General features: G+C 48.9%; 2 protein-coding genes across 3 annotated transcripts in view; one reads left to right on the top strand and one right to left on the bottom strand.

The window, feature by feature from the left end:
• FARSB (phenylalanyl-tRNA synthetase subunit beta) overlaps positions 1-1,988 on the top strand; it is a 66,269-nt gene extending 64,281 nt beyond the window's left edge. The window contains exon 17 of the mRNA XM_029933705.1: positions 1,709-1,988. Within this exon, the coding sequence (XP_029789565.1) occupies positions 1,709-1,860 (152 nt within the window). The 3' untranslated portion in view covers positions 1,861-1,988. The remainder of the gene's footprint in view (positions 1-1,708) is intronic.
• An 8,958-nt stretch (positions 1,989-10,946) lies between these two features.
• Positions 10,947-18,436, bottom strand: part of SGPP2 (sphingosine-1-phosphate phosphatase 2) — a 107,413-nt gene continuing 99,923 nt past the window's right edge. For both annotated transcript variants that reach the window (XM_029933706.1, XM_029933707.1), the window contains exon 5: positions 10,947-12,294. In XM_029933706.1, the coding sequence (XP_029789566.1) occupies positions 11,743-12,294 (552 nt within the window). In that variant the 3' untranslated portion in view covers positions 10,947-11,742. The remainder of the gene's footprint in view (positions 12,295-18,436) is intronic.

Raw genomic sequence — 18,436 nt, forward strand, 5'->3', positions numbered from 1 at the left:
TGCACGGCCACGTACAGACCCCACGTGCAGCTCCGGGAGATTCTCTAAGACGACACTGGAACAAAATTATTCAGTTTAGGGGGAGGTGTGAGGACCAGACCACTTTATATTCCAGCCCAGGGTGCTTTGGGGGTTAAGAATGACAATTAAAGGGGCGCCTAGGTGGCTCAGTCGGTTAAGCATCCGGCTTCAGCTCAGGTCATGATCTCACGGTTTGTGGGTTCAAGCCCCACGTGGGGCTCTGTGCTGACAGCTAGCTCAGAGCCTGGAGCCTGCTTCAGATTCTGTGTCTCCCTCTCTCTCTGACCCTCCCCTGCTCACGCTGCCTCTCTCTCTCAAAAATAAATTAAAAAAAAAAAAAGAATGAGAATTAAAAATGTTTTCCAGGAGGGGCACCTGGATGGCTAAGTCCACTAAGTGTCCAGCTTTGGCTCAGGTCATGATCTCAGTTTTGAGGTCGAGCCCCTGCACTGACAGTGCAGGCTTGCTTTCCATCCTCTGCCTCCCTCTCTGCCCCGCCCTATCTTGTGTGCCCTCGCACGCTCACTCTTTCTCAGAACTAAACAAAAAAGTGTTTTTCAGGAATATAAACATTCAGGAATGTATGTGTAAACACACATCCTGGGAAGTATGTGTCCCCGTCCTCTGTGTCTTCGAGGTACAGCCGGTTCTGCCTTGTTGTTAGCACGTGGCCCTCCCCCTCCCTCCTGCAGTTCATCTGACCTTGGAGCCGTCTGTAAGAGACTCAGCAGCTTACTCTTTCATAAATACTGTGCTCACTCTGAAACGGCAGGCTTGTGGCCCAGACCTGCTGGTTATTCATAGTTCATGCCAGTAAATGTTTCGGTTGAATCAGTCAGGAGCTGCGGGCTCGATCGCTTTTCAAGTTGGTGGCAAGAGAAGTGAGTCAGCTTGTTTTCCCACCTGGAGTAGGGAATGGGCACCGCTGAACTCTGGGGCGCTGGCCGGGGGGTGACTCGCCTTGTGTTGGGCCGTCTGCACCTCAGCACCGGTGCCCGGCCTGGCGAGCCATGTCCCTGTGCTGACCCCAGAGCGCTTCCTGCCTATGCGGAAGTAAATCAGGGGTCAACCCAGACCTGTTCGGTGCTGGCCCTGGCTGTGGCTCTACAGGAGCTGCTCCGGAACTGCTGAGAAAGTTTTTTCTCCGACAGGAAAGGGGCTGCGTTCTGCTAACAAGGCCTAAGCGTGCCGAGGACAGCGCAGCTTGTGTTTCTCTGTGCAGGAAGGGAGACAAGAGTGCGGTTGGGGCAGTAGATGGATTGTTATCCGGCAAGGAAGACTGTGGGAAAACCTGTTTCAGGACAGGTTCTTCCATGCCGGGGCATCAGTTTTACATTTCATTTTCCCCCTTTGTCCTTCCGCCCTGCCGAGTTTCCCCGGGACTTCTCCAGCTGTGCTCCTCCAGCCTCCTTGTTTTGATCCTTCCTGCTTGGAGCCCTGGGATTCAAGGAAAAGACAGACCGCACAGGGCCCTGACTTTAATATTTCTGTTTAACCTTTTCTTTGTAAGAGTTTCCTGGTGTAATACCAAAAATACCTTTGTAAGACGAGGATGTGTGCAGAACACTCCCCTCTCCTAGCCAGCGGCTCAGAGAAGTTCTTTTTGGAGCAGACGAGTGAGCCTGAGGTGTTAAATGTCTGCTGACTCCTTAGCCAGGAGAAACCTTGATTTCTCTCTCTCTTTCAGGACCTGCTTTCTTCCCTGGGAGATGCGCCGAGATCTTTGCCAGGGGTCAAAGCATCGGGAAGCTTGGGGTCCTTCATCCTGATGTCATCACCAAATTTGAGCTGACTATGCCCTGCTCCTCCCTGGAAATCAATATCGAGCCCTTTCTGTGAAGATGGGCCTCTGCTGTGAGATTCTCTCCCTGTGCGTCCCTTCTCCTTCCCTGGTGTCCTCGAGTCGTCCCCCCAGGGACCATTCACTTGTGCTTTAATGTTTAATAAAGTAGAAAGTGGTGCCTGGCTGTGTGTGGACGCCGCCCGCTCCCTTGTGCGAACACAGTGTCTGAAGTGCATCGTTAGCAGGAGCCCACAGGAGAGCGGGGTCGGGGCCTCACTGATGAGGTGCACGAGCGTGAGGGAATGGAAGGTTCTGTCATTTCTCCGTCTACCGTGCAGTCAGCAGTGGGAAACGGCAGCATATTTTGGAAACCATTAAGAAGCCCTGGTGGTCTAGCAGTTACAGCCTCTGAAGTCACTTGAAAGTGGAAGAACAATCTGCCACGCACTATCTGACATACTTGAAGGTGCGCAGGTGTTTTACTCTGCCACCCGGACCCGGAGCGCCCACGACACAGACCTGTCCTGCCAGACGAGTTGCCCTGAGCGTGCTGATAGCGGTGCGTTTCCTTCGGGAACGGGGAAAAGTTCTTTTGCCCCTGGCCGCACGTTCTGCTGTCACCGGTGGTGTGAAGTCATGGTTTTCAGTACTTAACTGAGTAAGTAGGCTCCGTCTTATCCCACAGGGAAGTGTTAGCTCTCTCCTTGGAAGCGAAGTTTGTCCGTCTGTCTGGTCTCCTGATCTACTTTCATTCTTTGACCTAGCCTCCACCAAAGGGTACTGAAAAAAGGTCTAATGTTTAAGTTCTCAATTCCTGTTAAGATGATATGAAACACAATAAAATGTAAAACTTTAAGTCCAGTAGACATAGCTAACAAGGGGAGAAAGAATCCAGTTTCTGGAGCTTTCACTGAGCCTACTACAAAGAAACGCTGAATCGGGGCAGCCCTGTCCAACCCAGCAGGAGCTGTGAACGTGCAGACTCCCACCTGCACCTGCCCAGTTCGTTGTGGGCAGACCCTCCCAGCGTTTACAGGAAGTAAGCTAATGCTAAAAAGAATGTATGTCAGAAGGTTTTTGTATCCAGCATACCTCAAGATTTCTTACAACTTAAGACAACCCAATGTTTTCAAAATGGAGAAAGATTTGAACAGATACTTCCTGAAGATAAAGAAGCATTTGAAAAGATTCTCATTAGTCATCAGGAACATGCAAATAAAAATAACAATACAAATTGAAATGGCCAAAATTTGAACTGGTTCATACCGAGCATTGGTGAGACCCGTGCTGTGGGACTTCTGTGCCCTGTGGGTGGAAGGAGAAGGGACAGTTGTTTATAGTAGTTTCAGCCCAAATGCTCATCAGTATCTGAGTAGCTAAATTGTAGTACATCCATATCATGGAGTACTTCTCACCAATAAACAGGACTCAAAGAAGAACATGAATCCCAGAGCATGCTCAGCAAAAGAAAACAAACCCCAGACTACATGTGATTGCACAAAAATGAAATTCTAGAAGAGTCAGTGGTACATTGGTTGGCTAGAGCTTGCGAAGGGTGAAGTGCAGAGCTCTTGGGAAAGATGGAAACAATCTATCCTAACTGACATCGTAGTTAGGATGTAGGTTATTACCTTAGTAAAGATGGGAGAAAAAACGTTAACGCAGTTAATAATCTATGCCTGAGGTAGAAGCATGAATTGTAGGATTGGTGTGTCTGCTCAAAGGGGCTTACTGGTCCACTGTTCAGGAGACCTTGTCCTCTGGCTAACGTCCAGGTTCACGGGCCTTGGGACAGCCATTGTTGAAGTGAGTGGATATCCCGTTAGCAGCCAGCCGCCCGGATGGTTTTTGGATGGTCAGAAATGGCTGGTAATGAAAAACCCACTGATGCTAATTGTATATCCCAGCATGAAGGGGGAGAGGTCAGCTCCATCCATCATGGGATGTTTCTGTCCTCTGAAGTGGGAAACTATAGGAAGAAAAACGGTATCGGCGACGTTAGAAGAAGTGAACCTCCAGTGTGAGGCCTGCGGCCCCACAGCCAGATCGAGTTACGCCCGTGCCAGCTGCAGCATCGCCACCGGAGGCCTGGCAGCCGTGGGTGCCGCCAGAACCTCCGCTGGAGAAGACCCCTCCCGCAGTGAGAGCTGGGAGCCCCAGTGCAAGAGGGAAATTGGATACAATTGATGGCGTGTCCCAGCTCACAGACCACTAGCGCCTGGCACGCCTGCTCTACTCTCGAGTTTATAAGGTGTTTTCACACGTGATCTTGTTGCAACGTTTACATTTTTATAATGATCATAGGAGATGAAAGAGGAATTCTCCCCGACTCATGGCAACATCCAGCCTTGAGAGAGAGATGAATGATGTGCCCAAAAGTCACATGCTTACCTGATGGGTTTGTGACAGTGAGTGACTTGGATTCCATAGGTCACTTGGTGTTTTGTCACCTACTTACCCACAACGTTGAGGTGTTTGAGTTTTCTTTTATAAAAAATGCTGAAAAACACAAAGTAAGACCTTCCCAGACTAAATCTACCCTTTCTCCCCCAATCCTCCACCGAAGTAACTAACCACTGTGAATAATTCAGCTTGTGCTGTTTCTGACATTTTCCTTAGTTTGGACAGTCAGCCACACACACACGTGCTCAAGTTTTGGGGTCCTGCTCCACTCACTGATGTGCAACAACCTTTGATTTCTATTTTACATCGTGGTACACGGCATGGCATTTCACTTACCGTGTCTTCTTGTTCTAGGCCGGTACCTAGACCTGCCCCGTTCTTTCAGGCAATGCGGCGCTGTGTGCGTGGCCATAACTCGTCCAGCTCCTCCTCTGCTGGCCTTTGTTTCCGAGTCTGCAATTACAGCGATCCCATGGCCCTCCGTAGGCCTCCCCCCAAAATGGCGTTAGCATAAAGGCCACAAAGCCCCAGGCCTGATGGCTGCACAAACATCCACATTCGGCATTTGACAGACACATTCTGAGAGGCGAGAAGCCACTTAGATAGTTCTTAGCTGGGACTTGGGCGCCCACGCAGCATCTCATCCCAGGACGCTATGTTCCTAGGTGTAAAGAGCGTTACATTATTAGAACCGTTTGGACAGGAGCAGCCTAATTAGGACCCAGCGAGTCCGGCTCCCACCCTTGCCCTCCGCCGCATCACATCGGTAAAAGAGCACCGCTTACAATCCTGTGACTCAGTCTTCACTTCTGTTTGTGCTTGACGTTTTCCGGAAATACCACTAACCCCAATGCTTGGGTATCGCGTCGGCTCCTTTGTCCATTTTATCCAAAAGCAGATAAGGTGGCCTTAAAGGGACGCAACTGCCTTTGGTAAAACATGCCCTCTAAACAGAAGCATTTGGCACATCTGATGTCTTTCCAGGTTGTGACTTATTATAAGGAGCTCGAAAAACATTTTTTACAAAGGTAGAGGCTGGCGTGTGTAACGGGACTCAAGGCACCAGTACAGCCCCGGGACAATCTGCGAGCAGCTCCCCACGGCCCTGACCCAGGTCAGCGCAAGGAGTCCCGCCTCCTTGGGAAAAGGTACATGAACAACTAGCCAAGTCAGCTGGGCCACAAGCAGGGCCAAGCCGACCCGCAGCGATTTTAGTTTTCACGATGCCTGCTTTCTTGTCACGCCTCCCGTCCTCCTCTGACTTCCTAGTAAACGGAAGGATGACGTGGACATTGTGGGCTGAAGAAATACCTCCAGCAAAGGGCTTAGTTGAATTACGACTATGGCTAAAGCCCTGTGTGTGATTTCTCCCCCATGTGACCGGTGCAATGTGGTAAGAAAACGCTCAAAGCCCCATTCAAGTCTTTCACTCACCCGTAAGGTCTGGCCTTGACTGTCTCTAAGGAACATAATGTGATTCTGCATTAGAAAACATTTTGAAAAGTCCCCCTCCCTGTATTAGGAGGTACTAGCAAGAGAGACCGGCTACAGTGTTCCAGGTCTCATCAGCCATACAAAGCGAATCTGACCTTTAAGACAGAAAAGTGAGGCTGTTGAGGAAAGGCACTTGTTTGAACCAAACCTGGGAACAAAAGAAAGTTCCTATATTCCACAAGTCGCAACTTTTTGTCATGAGGAATAAAAATATGTCTCTCAAACATCTGCTTAGGGTCAGCCAGAGACCAGTTGTAGAGGGTGCAGACATGGTGCTGGAATCATCCAGGGGAGTAGACCCTTCTCAGCTGTGTTACTTAGAACATCTACACAACGTTTCGGGGACGATGCAAGGGAAGCCAGAGGGAAAGGCGTCCTGTGAGCAAATCGCACTGTAGGGAAGAGAGGGATCCTATGGGAGAGAGGCTTTGGGGAAGACACCACACGTAACACCTGTCTGCAAAGGCCCTGAGTCTCTAGCTGCGTATTGATCAGCCTGCGCATGTGAGGGCAGCATCCATTACAGAGACTACCTCTAACTGCCCATAGAGACCTGAGCCATTCCTGGAGCTCACGGAGGGCAGGCCAGAGCAAGAAAACCCCAGGATTCCTAAGGCGATGGGGAGAAGGCCTAGAAGGATTTTGCCTCAGTAGTTGGGAAGAACCAACTCTAGACTAAACGTCACTCTAGTTCTGCCTAATAAAGCTTCAAAACAAGACCAAAACAATCTGTTGGCAAGGAATGAACTGCATCTAGATCAAAGCTTGAGGATATTTATAGTAATACAAGATATCCAGCACCCAACAATGTAAACTTCACAGTATCTTGCATCCAATCAAAAACTACGAGGCAAGCCAAGAAGCTGGGAAACAACCAATAATGAGGAAGGGGGGGAATCAGAAACTGACAAATGTGGCATAGATGATAATAGGAAGGACATTATTGTAACTGTATACCATATGTTTAAGATGCTAGAGGAAAGACTGAGCATGTTGATACACAGAAGGTACAGATTTTCAATTTCTGGAGATGAAAACTATGAGATAAAGGACTAAGCTGGTAGGAATAATACTGATACCTGTGGAATAAGAGCAGAATTGATGGACTTCATGAAAAAGTCACATCAACAAAAATAGCTTCCCAGACAAGTAGTCTTACCAGCGCCTAAGATGGCTAACGTGGCCTGTTTGGGGCACCCTGGGCAGACCTGGCCCCTCCCACAGAGCCACCCATCTGGGTCCCACGTGACTGACGCCGCAGCCTGAAAGCCCAGGATGCCTCATCGGCCCCAGGTTCCCAGGGGGCAGGTGCAGGGCGTGGAGGCAGCACGAGCCAGCACCCCATCCTGTCCTCCGCGGTCTGAGGCCAGCTTTGTCAAAGGCATTGACACTCTCTGAGCACCTCCACTGGGGACGAATCTGGCTTGTGCTCCAAGCAAGGGGACCCTGCTGTCATAGCAGGAAAGAGCAAGGCCAGCAGATGTGTTGAGTGTGGGCCTTAAAGAAGTGTCACAGCCGGAACTCCTAGCTGCGCCCCGGCTTTTCTTGCTTGTTTTTGCATGCCAGATAGACAGGCGTGGAAAAGGAAAAAGGATTTTTGGCTTCATATAGCTCCATTGTCTCATGTGGCTATGGTTTTAAGAATTTAACATTCTATTCATGGTCCGCGTTCAACTCTTCTTCATACGCATCCTGTAAATAGTCAAGTCTGTCCTACAGGTGTGCCCCGCTTCAAGAAAACTGTGGACACATGGTGTATCCAAAGTAATCCATTAAAGAGCCTTATGTTTACAGAAATGAAGAGCTGCCATATGATTAAAAATGCCGTTTATAAACAGCAAACCCCTTGGTGCACTTAAAATTCAAGTTAAAAAAAATCAAAACAGCTTTCAGGAAAACATCTATTCTCTAAAACTGGATACATCTCCACCACTTGGTTCTTGTTAGCCTCTTCTCAGAGAATCAGGGATCCATACATCACGATTAGAGGGAGGGGGGAGCGAGCACAGTTACAGGTCTCCCAGAGAGGCAGGATCAAGGTAAGGCCTAGGCCAGGGCGCTGAATGAAGAGAAGAGGGAAACAGACACCAAGGAAATGGACGGCATCCTAGAGCTGTCACCTTTGCTGAGAGCAGAAGAATGGGCATGAAACTCCATGTAGGAGAGGTCAGGTCCAAGATGGCGGAAGAGGAAGGCGGAACAACGAGGGAGGCTGGGAATGGTCCCAGGTGGACGTAAGGAGATGGACGAAGGGGCTCTCTCCCCCTTCCTTCCTGTTCTTGTGGTTTGGTTCTGCAGTGTTAAAGCCCCTGCTCATCCTTTGTTCCACCACGGCCACCACCACACAGTGGCCGACCCGCGATTGACATGGAGTCTCCTTAGGAGAGCACAGGTGGTTGGGGAAGCGTCTCTGGCAGCTCTGCCCTCGCCACGGGCTACCATCTCGTATCTACTTCCCATCACATCCCTGTGCCAAGCTCATCTGTTCACGTCCTGCTTCTCCCGGGAGCCTCCCTTGACTCGCTGCAGCCCGCAAGCAGGACTCCGTCTTCCCTTCCTGTTTCCTACTCCCCGAGCCTCCATTTCCCTCGCCCAGAGTCTCCTCTCTCCTGAGAGAACTCCGCAGGGCAGGATTACGTCCCATCCACCTTCCCAGGCCCGTGGTGCCCAGCGTGTTAGGTATTAAAAGTACAAATAGGGACGTAGCCTTGGCCTTGCTAATGAGAGCGTCAGTTTTCTGTACCATTTCAAACAGCAAACGGGGGGTGCATAAAGACACAGCACATCATTGTAACAATGTGAATATGAAACAGGGTCCTATTCTTTTGCTCAGCAGTGTCCTCACTCATGACAGCCTTTCAGTTGTCTTAACTAGCAGCACCAGTAGCATTTACCTTCCCACTTGGCATTTGTCTCCAAATATGGCAAAAAGATTTTTTGGTATCAAGACAAGGGGATGTGAGCATGCGCGCATACAACTTCCTGTTAATCATGTCTACGGCTGCCACGACACTCCTGACATCTGCACGTGACTGAATTACGACAGCAACAGAGAATTATAGAGCCTGCCATTTATTTTTGTCACTTCTTTTCAATTCCTGTCCAATGAACCCGGGGAAAAAAGAAATCCAGGGGAGCACAAGAAGAAGTCATAATCAAACGAAAACTGATTTTATTTTAAAAAGAGTGAATTTACATACAGTACATAAGCCAGATATCTGAAACCTTCCAAAATAGAAGCCCGGAGCATATGGCTCTGAAACACCACATAGTTTGATTACACTCAGGAAGCACGAAGTTGCCTACCTGGACTAGTTGCCTACCGTGCTGCCATCGCGGCATGTTGTAGAGTGATTTCAGCCACAGTCATTCAAGGGTTTTCAGTTCAAGGTCCCCTTCCGTGTCTCCTTCTGCGTATTGCTGTGGGGCAGGTCTGAGCAACATCAGCACGGAGTGACAGGTGTTTAGAATGACGGTGCAGGTTGGAGGTGGGAGCCCGAGTGGTCGTGGGGTGGGGACAGGCTGAGGACGGTTAGGAAGAAGACATGTTCCGCTTGGGTCCCAGAGGTGCCAGAAGTCCTGAGGGCTTTGGTGTCACGGTTTCCAAATGCAGGGCTGGCCAGACCACCGGTCCTGGGGAGCTTCACTTTTAAACCCTTAATCTGCAAGTCGCCTGAGAGAGGGGCTCCAGGCCGCCGCTGAGGCTACACCAGCAGGGGGCAGTCTTTCCCCAGAGAGAAAATCCAAATGTCTCCAAGGAGCCACAGGGCCTACTCTTGGAAGCGCACGGCACTCGTGTGGGGTGTGAGATCGCATGCCCAGGAGGGTGTGCAAAATGAGGGACAAAGGCCAGCAGGTGAGAGCAGGAAGCAGGTAGTGGCTTTTCCACTCCGCGTCTGCCAGATTCCAGGCCACAGAGCAGAAGAGCTCAAGAACTAAAATCGTCTTCACCAACATCAGTGTACTTTTCATTCTCCAGTTGCAAAACAAGGTACTTCAAAAAGTGACTGTGACGAGCCCTTGGGTCACTACTTCATGTGCTAAGGCTAACAGATTCATCCTCCACCTAATTGTGTAAATACAGCCTTAAATGCGTTAATACAGCTGATTGCTGTCCTACTGCTGGGACTTAAAAGGGCAGCATTAAACATTTTACATACACACTTGAGCGAATTGCCGACACCCACTGCTGTGACGATTATTATGGCCTCTCCTTTCAAAAGACACAAGTGGAAAGACCTGATCCTTTTGCTGATTGGCTTCAGAAAAATCAACTGAAATCATTTTGCATAAATATTATCCAGGGCTGCAGGGACGTGCCTCTTCTGCTGCGCTGGTGGGGCTAGCCAAGGACAGGGGTGCCCGCAAGTTGGGGCTCCCTCTCCTTTCCCACCCCCTCCGCATTATGGTGCCACAAATACTGGTCAGAGTTTGCTGTAAGAACAGTCCAATGGTAGGTCATTTGGATCCCCGCCTTCTAACTATGGAAAATGCCAGAATAATTTAAAGGAGAAGCAACATGTTTTCCTAAAAACTGGTCTTCTTAATAGATAGGAGTGCTAAGCCAAATAGCAAAGGTCATCCTAGAAGAAAGGCCAGGGACATATTTGCAGTTGGGACAAATGGGGTTTTCAGTGTTCGCACTGGGGGCAGAAGGAAGAGCCGAACTTTCCAGGCTGACTAACTGTCCCCCAAGGGGTGTGCACGGAGATGGTGGGTTGGGATTCCAAGTCACTGGTTGGGGCACCAGACCGTGAAAGGTACTTCCTTAACTATGCGTCTACTCGAACTTTTCAGAAAACTGGGGATGCTTGTTCCTTATTCTTAAGAAGCAAGAGGAGCCCTCGGAAGGAAGCTGCCGGGTTCTCGCAGGCCGGCCCGCCTCAGTCCAAGGAGGACGTGCACAGCCTTAAAGGGAGTGTTGCGTTTGGTCAGCTTGTTTTTCCGAGGCCGACACTATTCTTGCATTGATTACCCTTAAAAATTGCCAAGAGATAAGAGGTGGGAAGATGGAAAGGGAGCCCCTGATTCTATTTAGTAAGTGAGAAAACAGGTTTATGGAAAACGAAGAAGCTGGAGGCGCGATGTGCCCGCAGGCCTAGTCCCTGCCTTGCCGGGCCCCAGGGGGACTTTGTTCATCTGATGATCATCTGGTTCTATTGATCCACTTTCACAGGCAGCTGACGGGGCCTCCCGTTTGTAGGGAAGCAAAAAAAAAAAAAAACAAAAACCAACCAACCCAAAAACCAAAAACAACAACAACAAAAAAAACGAAACAAAAAGAAACACCTAACGGTGGGCAGAGGGCTGGCCCCAAGTCCCTGTGAGGCAGGAGAGAGCAGAACACTCTGAGGAGCCCAGATGAAGCTAGCGGCTTCCCTGGACCAGAAGAGCATGGAAAGCCTACCCGGAACTCTGCAACACTCACGAGGAGGGGCAGATGCTGTGTCAACACCCACACCCACAGACAGCGGGACTCGGGGGACACAGGGTCTCTCCCACCTCTTATCGCCCTACAGGGAGGCCCAGGGCGCTCTTGCCACCCAAGCGGGCGCGGTCTATCGTAACAAAAACAAAACCGCCCTGTCCAAGGAATGCAGTCCTACGCAGCGACGCCCCTTCTCCGGACCAACCAAGTTTGGATCTGAGACTCGGGGATGGGCAAGGTCGTAACTGGAGACGCCTGGCCTCCAGCCTCAGATCATGCCTGTCTCTCTCGGATCTCCCGAGCCAGGCCACGATTCCTGCCAGCCCACGACTAGGTCCAGGGGCCGTGGGGGTGGGGGACCCACCCTTAAAGAACTGACCTGGGTTTTTAGCCTGGCTTCACCTGGGGCACGATGCTTCCACACTGACGGCCCCCAGGGGACTATTTCCCTTCACATAGCAGCAACATTTATCTCAGACATCAGCAAAACAGACATATGATTTAGGATTATTATAATTTTTTTAAGAAAAAGGTGATGTCAAAACTTGCCCACCCAACTGCTTTCCTGTTCTGGCTCTCCTGTCCAGTGGGCTCCCTTCCAGCTACCTGAGCTTCAGAGCAATCCCAAAAACCTGTGCAGCATCGGCACGAAGGTGGTCGCACAGATGCCAACGGACGTGTAGGTGACGAACTTGTAAGGCACTTCGATCTCTAGTCTCCGCCTGGCCTCCTTGTTCCTGGTGACGACCTTGAACCACGAGTATAACACTTGCAGTGAGAGATTCTGTACAAGCTGGCGAACCAGGAGGATCAACACGATTCCCACAGTGAACTTGGTCAGGCCCAAAACTAACATGTCGGTGGTGAGCGGCGGGATGTTCTGAAGGACAGGGAGAGACTCGGTGGGCGCGGACACGAGCTGGAAGAAGTGATTGATCCAGAACCCTAAGGTCACCCCCGCCCCCGCGGCCATGATGGTGGTGGTGTCAGCCCTGGTGGGGCTGTAGTAGTCGGACACGGGGTAGTTGTAACACAGGACGAACGGCACCACGATGACACACACGGGGAAGAGGGGGCTGGCCGAGTCCAGGCGATCGATAAGGGTCCAGGCGGGGTAGGTGAGGACAATGAGGACTGCGGTGACCAGGATGCCGCCCAGCACATCCTGCGGGGAGGAGAGAAAAGAAGGGCGTGAGCCAGTGAGTGCTTCCCTGTGTCCACGAATAATCTGAGTCCAATCTGGCCGCTCTGACATCTAAAGTACAATTTTTATATTGCCTTCTTTTACACCTGCCTTAAGAAACAGAAAGTTGCAAGAATTTGAAAAAAGGAAAAGCAAAGGCAATGTTCACGTTACATACTCTCCAATTTTTCTGTCCTTTGGAATAAATGCTACATGTTTTCTTAAAAAATTTTTTTAAACCTTTATTTAGTTTTTTAAGAGATAGAGACAGAGCACACGTAGGGGAGGGGCAGAGAGAGAAAGACACAGAAGACAAAGCAGGCTCCAGGCTCCGAGATGTCAGCACAGAACCTGATGCGGGGCTCGAACCCACAAACTGTGAGATCGTGACCTGAGCCAAAGTCAGATGCTTCACCCACCGAGCCACCCAGGCGCCCCTATGTTTTCTTAATGAACAGCTCTAATCACATTTTTCCTCCATCTTCTTTTCCTTGGATTTAATATCTGTTATAAGTATTGCATCAATCTTCATAGAGGGGGGCGTCCTCCTGCTTGGCAGATGGGCTGGGCTTTGGTTGCCAGGGCCCTGCACGCAGCAAGCTGCCTAAGGTACATTTACGTGGTGTGGTCTGAGAAGAGATTTTGGATGTGCTCCGTCTTCAGAGGCAGGATTTCAAACAGTCTGCAGACAACTTCAGCCAGTGATGTATCTTGGTTCTAACTAATCCTTCCTTTTAGCACATTTTAGACTGTGGTCTTCTGTTCCTCCCTTTCCCCTTCATTTTTCCCCCCCTCTCTCTGCCTCTCCTTTCCTTCCCTCCTGTTTTCTTTCCTTTAGTGTTCTCATTGCAAAATTCACCAGAAGGTGAAGTCTTACTGTAATTAATAGAGGAACACATTAACTCAGAGAGTGAGGACCTTGCTGAGGTTTTGCGACAAAGTTTCACGTAGATTACTTTTGGGAGTTTACAGTTGAAAAATTAAAATACTTTCCCGATGCATCGGAAAATCTGGAAAGCACCAAAAAGTAACATAGGCATGATGGAAAATCTGAAAGCCGCTGGAAAGTAGAAGAAATGCCTCACCGACAGAGCCACCCAGGTGCCCCCTGGAAAGTAGAAGAAATGAAAAAAGATCCTTGTTCCCATCACCCAGACTCAACCGCATGTATATAGTGCCGTGTGGCCTTGCACTTTGTCTAGAATTCATTTTTACTTCGAATTTCTTGGGAAGAGACATTCTTTCTTCTTTGGAACAGGGTGTCGTGCGTTCATGTAGCAGATCTTTAATATTCGGCTTTTCTGAATGTTACTCTGCATCATCCTGGCTCTTCTGTGACCTCCAAGAAGTCTCTTTGTTCGTGTCCTCCTCTTTCCACATCCGGGACACAGGCATTTCCACAGACTCTGTCTTCCAGCCTTGTGTGTCTCCTCCCTTAGAGAGTGGGGATCCCAGGTGAGCCCAACTGTGTCCTCCACGGGGGGGGGGGGCGTACATGGTAGCCAGTGGGGGGAGAGGGGAAATGACCTGCCGAGACATCACCTCCTGGGGACTGAGAGCATCTTGTCCGCGTGTTTTAAAGGAAGGGAAGGAGGAGACCCAGGCACAATGAACTCAAACACCCCAAACATGCCTTTGCCCTCAGTGGGGAAAAGAAGATTTTACCATTCAACCGATGTCCTGGCAAGCCCCACCCTGAGTTCTGAAGAAGTCAGAGAGGATGGACGAGCCATGCTGCCTGTTTATAAAACACAGGGCTGAAGAAAGCTGTTTTGAGACCCCCTCTGGCAGAGGGCGCTCCGATGGGAAGAATCCATTCCTTCTGTGACGCGTTGGCCACAGTGCACTTGATGATACCGCCTGGCAGGACAGAGGCAGGGCGGCTGCCTCCTGCACTATGGCCCTTGGCTCCATCTTGGGCATAGACCTGCTGAGCCTGGAGGGGCAGCTGAAGAGATGCTGGTGACAGGCAGACCAGCAGGGGAGGGGCTGACGGGGCAGCACCGTGGGACTCAGAGCAGCTGCTGCACCTCCCAGACCAGCTGTGGGGCAATGACCGCCAGTACCAGGGAGCTGGCTGAGCCTCGAAGGCAAGTAGGCAAGACCAACGCACCTGAGGTCGCAGCCTGGGCGGAGAGTAAGGGATGCAGCCAGGCTGTCTTGACGCCACACTGTCTGACCACAAGGAGGCGCTAGGGGGCTCAGGCTGGTTTGAGGGCGCAGGGGAGACTTTCTCTGAAACTCGGGAAATACGCTGGGTGGGTATTTCTGTTAGGGGTGCGGATAAAAACACAGGTTTGCAGCGTTGGAGGTTTAGGGTGATCCTGTGGGTGCTCAGGGAAATTCACCCCAGTCTCCCTAGCCATACCTGACTGCTCCCTCCCCTCGCTGCCTGTAAACCGCCACCCGTTGCTGTATTCCATAGAGTCATCCTCTGGCACAAATCCCTGCTCTGGCTGCCACCACCTCGAGTTCAAACCTTCAGGTCACCCCCTGCCTGCCACTCTCCCACCCCCAAACCTTCACCGACTGCCTTCCTGATGCCTGTTTCAATAGCAAATGGCCTCCAATGTTCGTGTGGGACACGAACACTTTGGAATCACTGAGGAAGACTATTAAAGTACAGACTTTAGGAGCACCTAGGTCGTGGAGGGTCAGGCTTCAGCTCAGGTCATGATCTCATGGTTCTTGAGTTCGGGCCCTGCGTCAGGCACTGCACTGGAAGTGTGGAGCCTGCTTCCGATCTTCTGTCTCCCTCTCTCTCTCTCTGCCCCTTCTTCACCTTCTCTCTCTCCAAAATAAACAAACATTAAATGCGGGAATGTCAGTGTTGCCCAGGAGTCTGCATTTAACACTCAACACAGTGCTGAGGTTAAAAACTTGGAGAAATACTAGCCTCCAGATTGAGAGTCAGAGCCCACATGCCATGGGTTTGATGGGTCTGTCATTCTCGGGTTTTCTCTCACTGCTTTCTCATTTGAACTCTCCATGACAGTCGGAGGGGCTGCTCCCTCTTGCCAAACGTGCCCAGGACAATTTAGTCCCCCTAGGTTTTTGCGTCCCTCTTATGTACGGCACACTTTAACCATGTCTATCAACATCATATCTAAGGCTCAGCTCAAAAGCTATTTCCTTTCCCAAATATCTTCATGTATCACCAGTCAGAAAGAACCCTCCTTGAATTGATCATGAAAGCCCCTGCTTAATAGCACTCCCCAAGCCTTTCCCTTTGGCCTTTGCTGCGGCCATATGTTTGCACCCTCTTCCCCCGAGTTCATTAAAAGACTCTGATCAGCAAGGACAAGTTCTCCTCCATCTTGCCATTATCCTCAAGGCTTCCAGCACAGAGCCTGGCCTGCAGCAGATACAGTTTATAGGGATTAGGAGAATCTAATGCCTTTCTCTGATCCTGTATATCCATAATAGTTAATACCCACTGTTTCAATACATAAAAGAAAGCTTGCTTGCCTTCCTTCTCTCTCTCTCTTTTTTTTTGGTAACTTCAGTTCCCAAATTCCCAGACATCTGGTTGGAATATTCTTCAGAAACTAATGCTGTTGGTCTCCCGTGCCTCGGGAGACCGGACTCTTGGTTCACAGCCCTAGCATTTGAGGCACAGCAATCTTAGCCCACATGGCTGCTGGCACGGAGGTGTTTTCTTCTAGCCAACACAGTTGGATTTTCCACTGTAAAGGGTGATGTCGTAATAAAGACATTTTGTTATTTTTATAAGGAAAATACTTGACCCATCTTTTAGGAGCTGTCTCATTTGGGGCTTTGAATCTCTAGGAATAAAATTATCCTAAACAGCTTCTAAAAATAAGGACTGCAATGCTTAAAAATTCAGGAACAAATTTTATGTTAATTTCTTCACAGAAACTATAGAAACTGACAAAAGAAAAATCTCCATTTCGGAATTGGATCTGCTGTTTTGATTCTGGAAAATTCTCAGCAAGCAGGTGATTTCTTTGGAACCTCTACTGTTTGGCCTAGCACACGGGGCTAGAGAGGAGACAGTTCTCAGGTCTCTGGAAAGATGAAGATGGGCTGTGGGCAGGGGTCAGTGCAGAGGGCACAGATGCTATCCTGAGCAGGTGGATCTGACAGGCAGGGTAGAGAGAAGAGAGGGAAAGGCACAGGTGGTTTGCAGGGATATGTGAATGGCACAGGAGACCAGGAAGAGGGATGGTGACAAAGCATAGTAGGGAAAAACACGAGGGCAAAAGTGGCCGAATAAATATTCCTTACTTTGAAAAACAAAACCCCACAGAACATCTTTCCATAGAACATATAAAATTAGACGAGAAACTGCATAAAACACACAAACAATTCACCACTTTGCCCCAATTATGCCACTCCTAGGAATTTATTCTAAGAAAATTCCAAAGAAAATAATAAAGCCATTCACAAAGATCCATGTATAGGGATGATTCTCGTCGGGTTGATTCAGTTCACACCAATTAAGTCCAAGAAGTAACACATGCTCCCCTACAGAACATTCCAAAAATACTGAAATGCAAATATAGCATGAGGACTGGGGCACACATCATACAAGGAAGATTCTGGAAAGATGGTAATCAAGTACACTACAGTAAGATAAAAACATGTACTGCTTTCTTATTTAATGATCTAGCGTGAACATTTTATGTTTGGGAAGTTACATTTAAAAATTTTTTTTAATGTTTTATTTATTTTTGATACAGAGAGAGACAGAGCATGAGAGGGGGAGGGGCAGAGAGAGAAGGAGACACAGAACCAGAAGCAGGCTCCAGGCTCTGGGCTAGCTGTCAGCACAGAGCCTGAGGCGGGGCTCGAACCCATGAACGTGAGATCTGACCTGAGCCGAAGTCGGAGGCTTAACCGACTGAGCCACCCAGGCGCCCCGGGAAGTTACATTTAGAAGCCTAATTTTTTATGGTTTCAAAGCACCCAGAAGTGAGACAATATCAAGCAGAATACAAACTTTCCATGAAGGATGCCCCTAGTTTTATATAAATATATACTTGTATGGATGGATAAAATATCAGAAGGGAATCAACTAAAATGTTAAAAGCAGTGTTTTTTTCTATTTGCATATTACAGAGGATGATTATCTTCTCCATGTCTGTGGTATTTTATAAATTTTCTAGTCAACACCTATCATTTTAATATAATGAAAATGTAATCCAGGTGAAAAAATCAGGATGTTAAAATCAGAATGTTTCAAAACCGATGAAAACAAAAATAATTAACTGATGCTTCTACATTCTCACAGAATGCCAAAAAAATGAAACCCTCCAGGCATGTATAGGACAGTCAACCTACCACTCCTCCGTGATGTAAGGAACATTTAAGACAAAAGCACAGAAGGTCCACGGCCCGGGCTACCCTACCAAACACATTGTTTGAAAATATAATAAATTGTTAATTCAATTTACCAGCCCGGGTTTAAACAAAACCTTTCAAATTACTTGGGGAAAAAAAAAATCACTACAGGAGACTAACATTTTCCAAAGTTAAAATGCAGAAAGATGATTTTGGTCCCTCTTCTCATTTTCACTTATAAAACTGAGTATTCAGATGAAAGCTTGAGCTTTATCATGGCTCATTACAGAAAACGATTTTATTAGGAATAAAGATAAGCAATCTGGAGTGTTCAGGAAAGAATGCTAACCCAGCCAGCCCAAGAGGCAGGGCAACCTTAGTGACTGCTTGTAGAAAACACACAAACTAGCGTGTTTATTCTTAGCCAAACAGATAACACTCCTCCTGGTGAACATCTCTAGACATTTCTGCCATGGGCCCCAACTCTGAGAACTGTCAGCGTTTGGGAATTCGGACCCTCCATCCCGTTCCCATACGCAGCTGGCTGCATTCTATGTCCTAACATCTTCCCCGAGGAATGCTATTGAGAAGCCCAACACAACACAAGGTTAGCTAACTAGAGAGAAGAGGGGAGAACAAAACCATTCATTCAATTGTTAGGAAAGAATGCATTCAGATCTTGGAACCATTTATGCCGCGAGGTCTATAACTCTGACATCGTCCCCTCAGCCAGGTCCCCTGCAGGGACTGGGAAGGGCTCTCTCTGCCCTTGGCCGCCTTCACCGCGCAAGTTGAAGCCAGAGTAAAAGCCAAGACCCAC

The sequence above is a fragment of the Suricata suricatta genome, chromosome 3 (genome assembly GCF_006229205.1).
Source record: "Suricata suricatta isolate VVHF042 chromosome 3, meerkat_22Aug2017_6uvM2_HiC, whole genome shotgun sequence".
NCBI lineage: Eukaryota > Metazoa > Chordata > Mammalia > Carnivora > Herpestidae > Suricata > Suricata suricatta.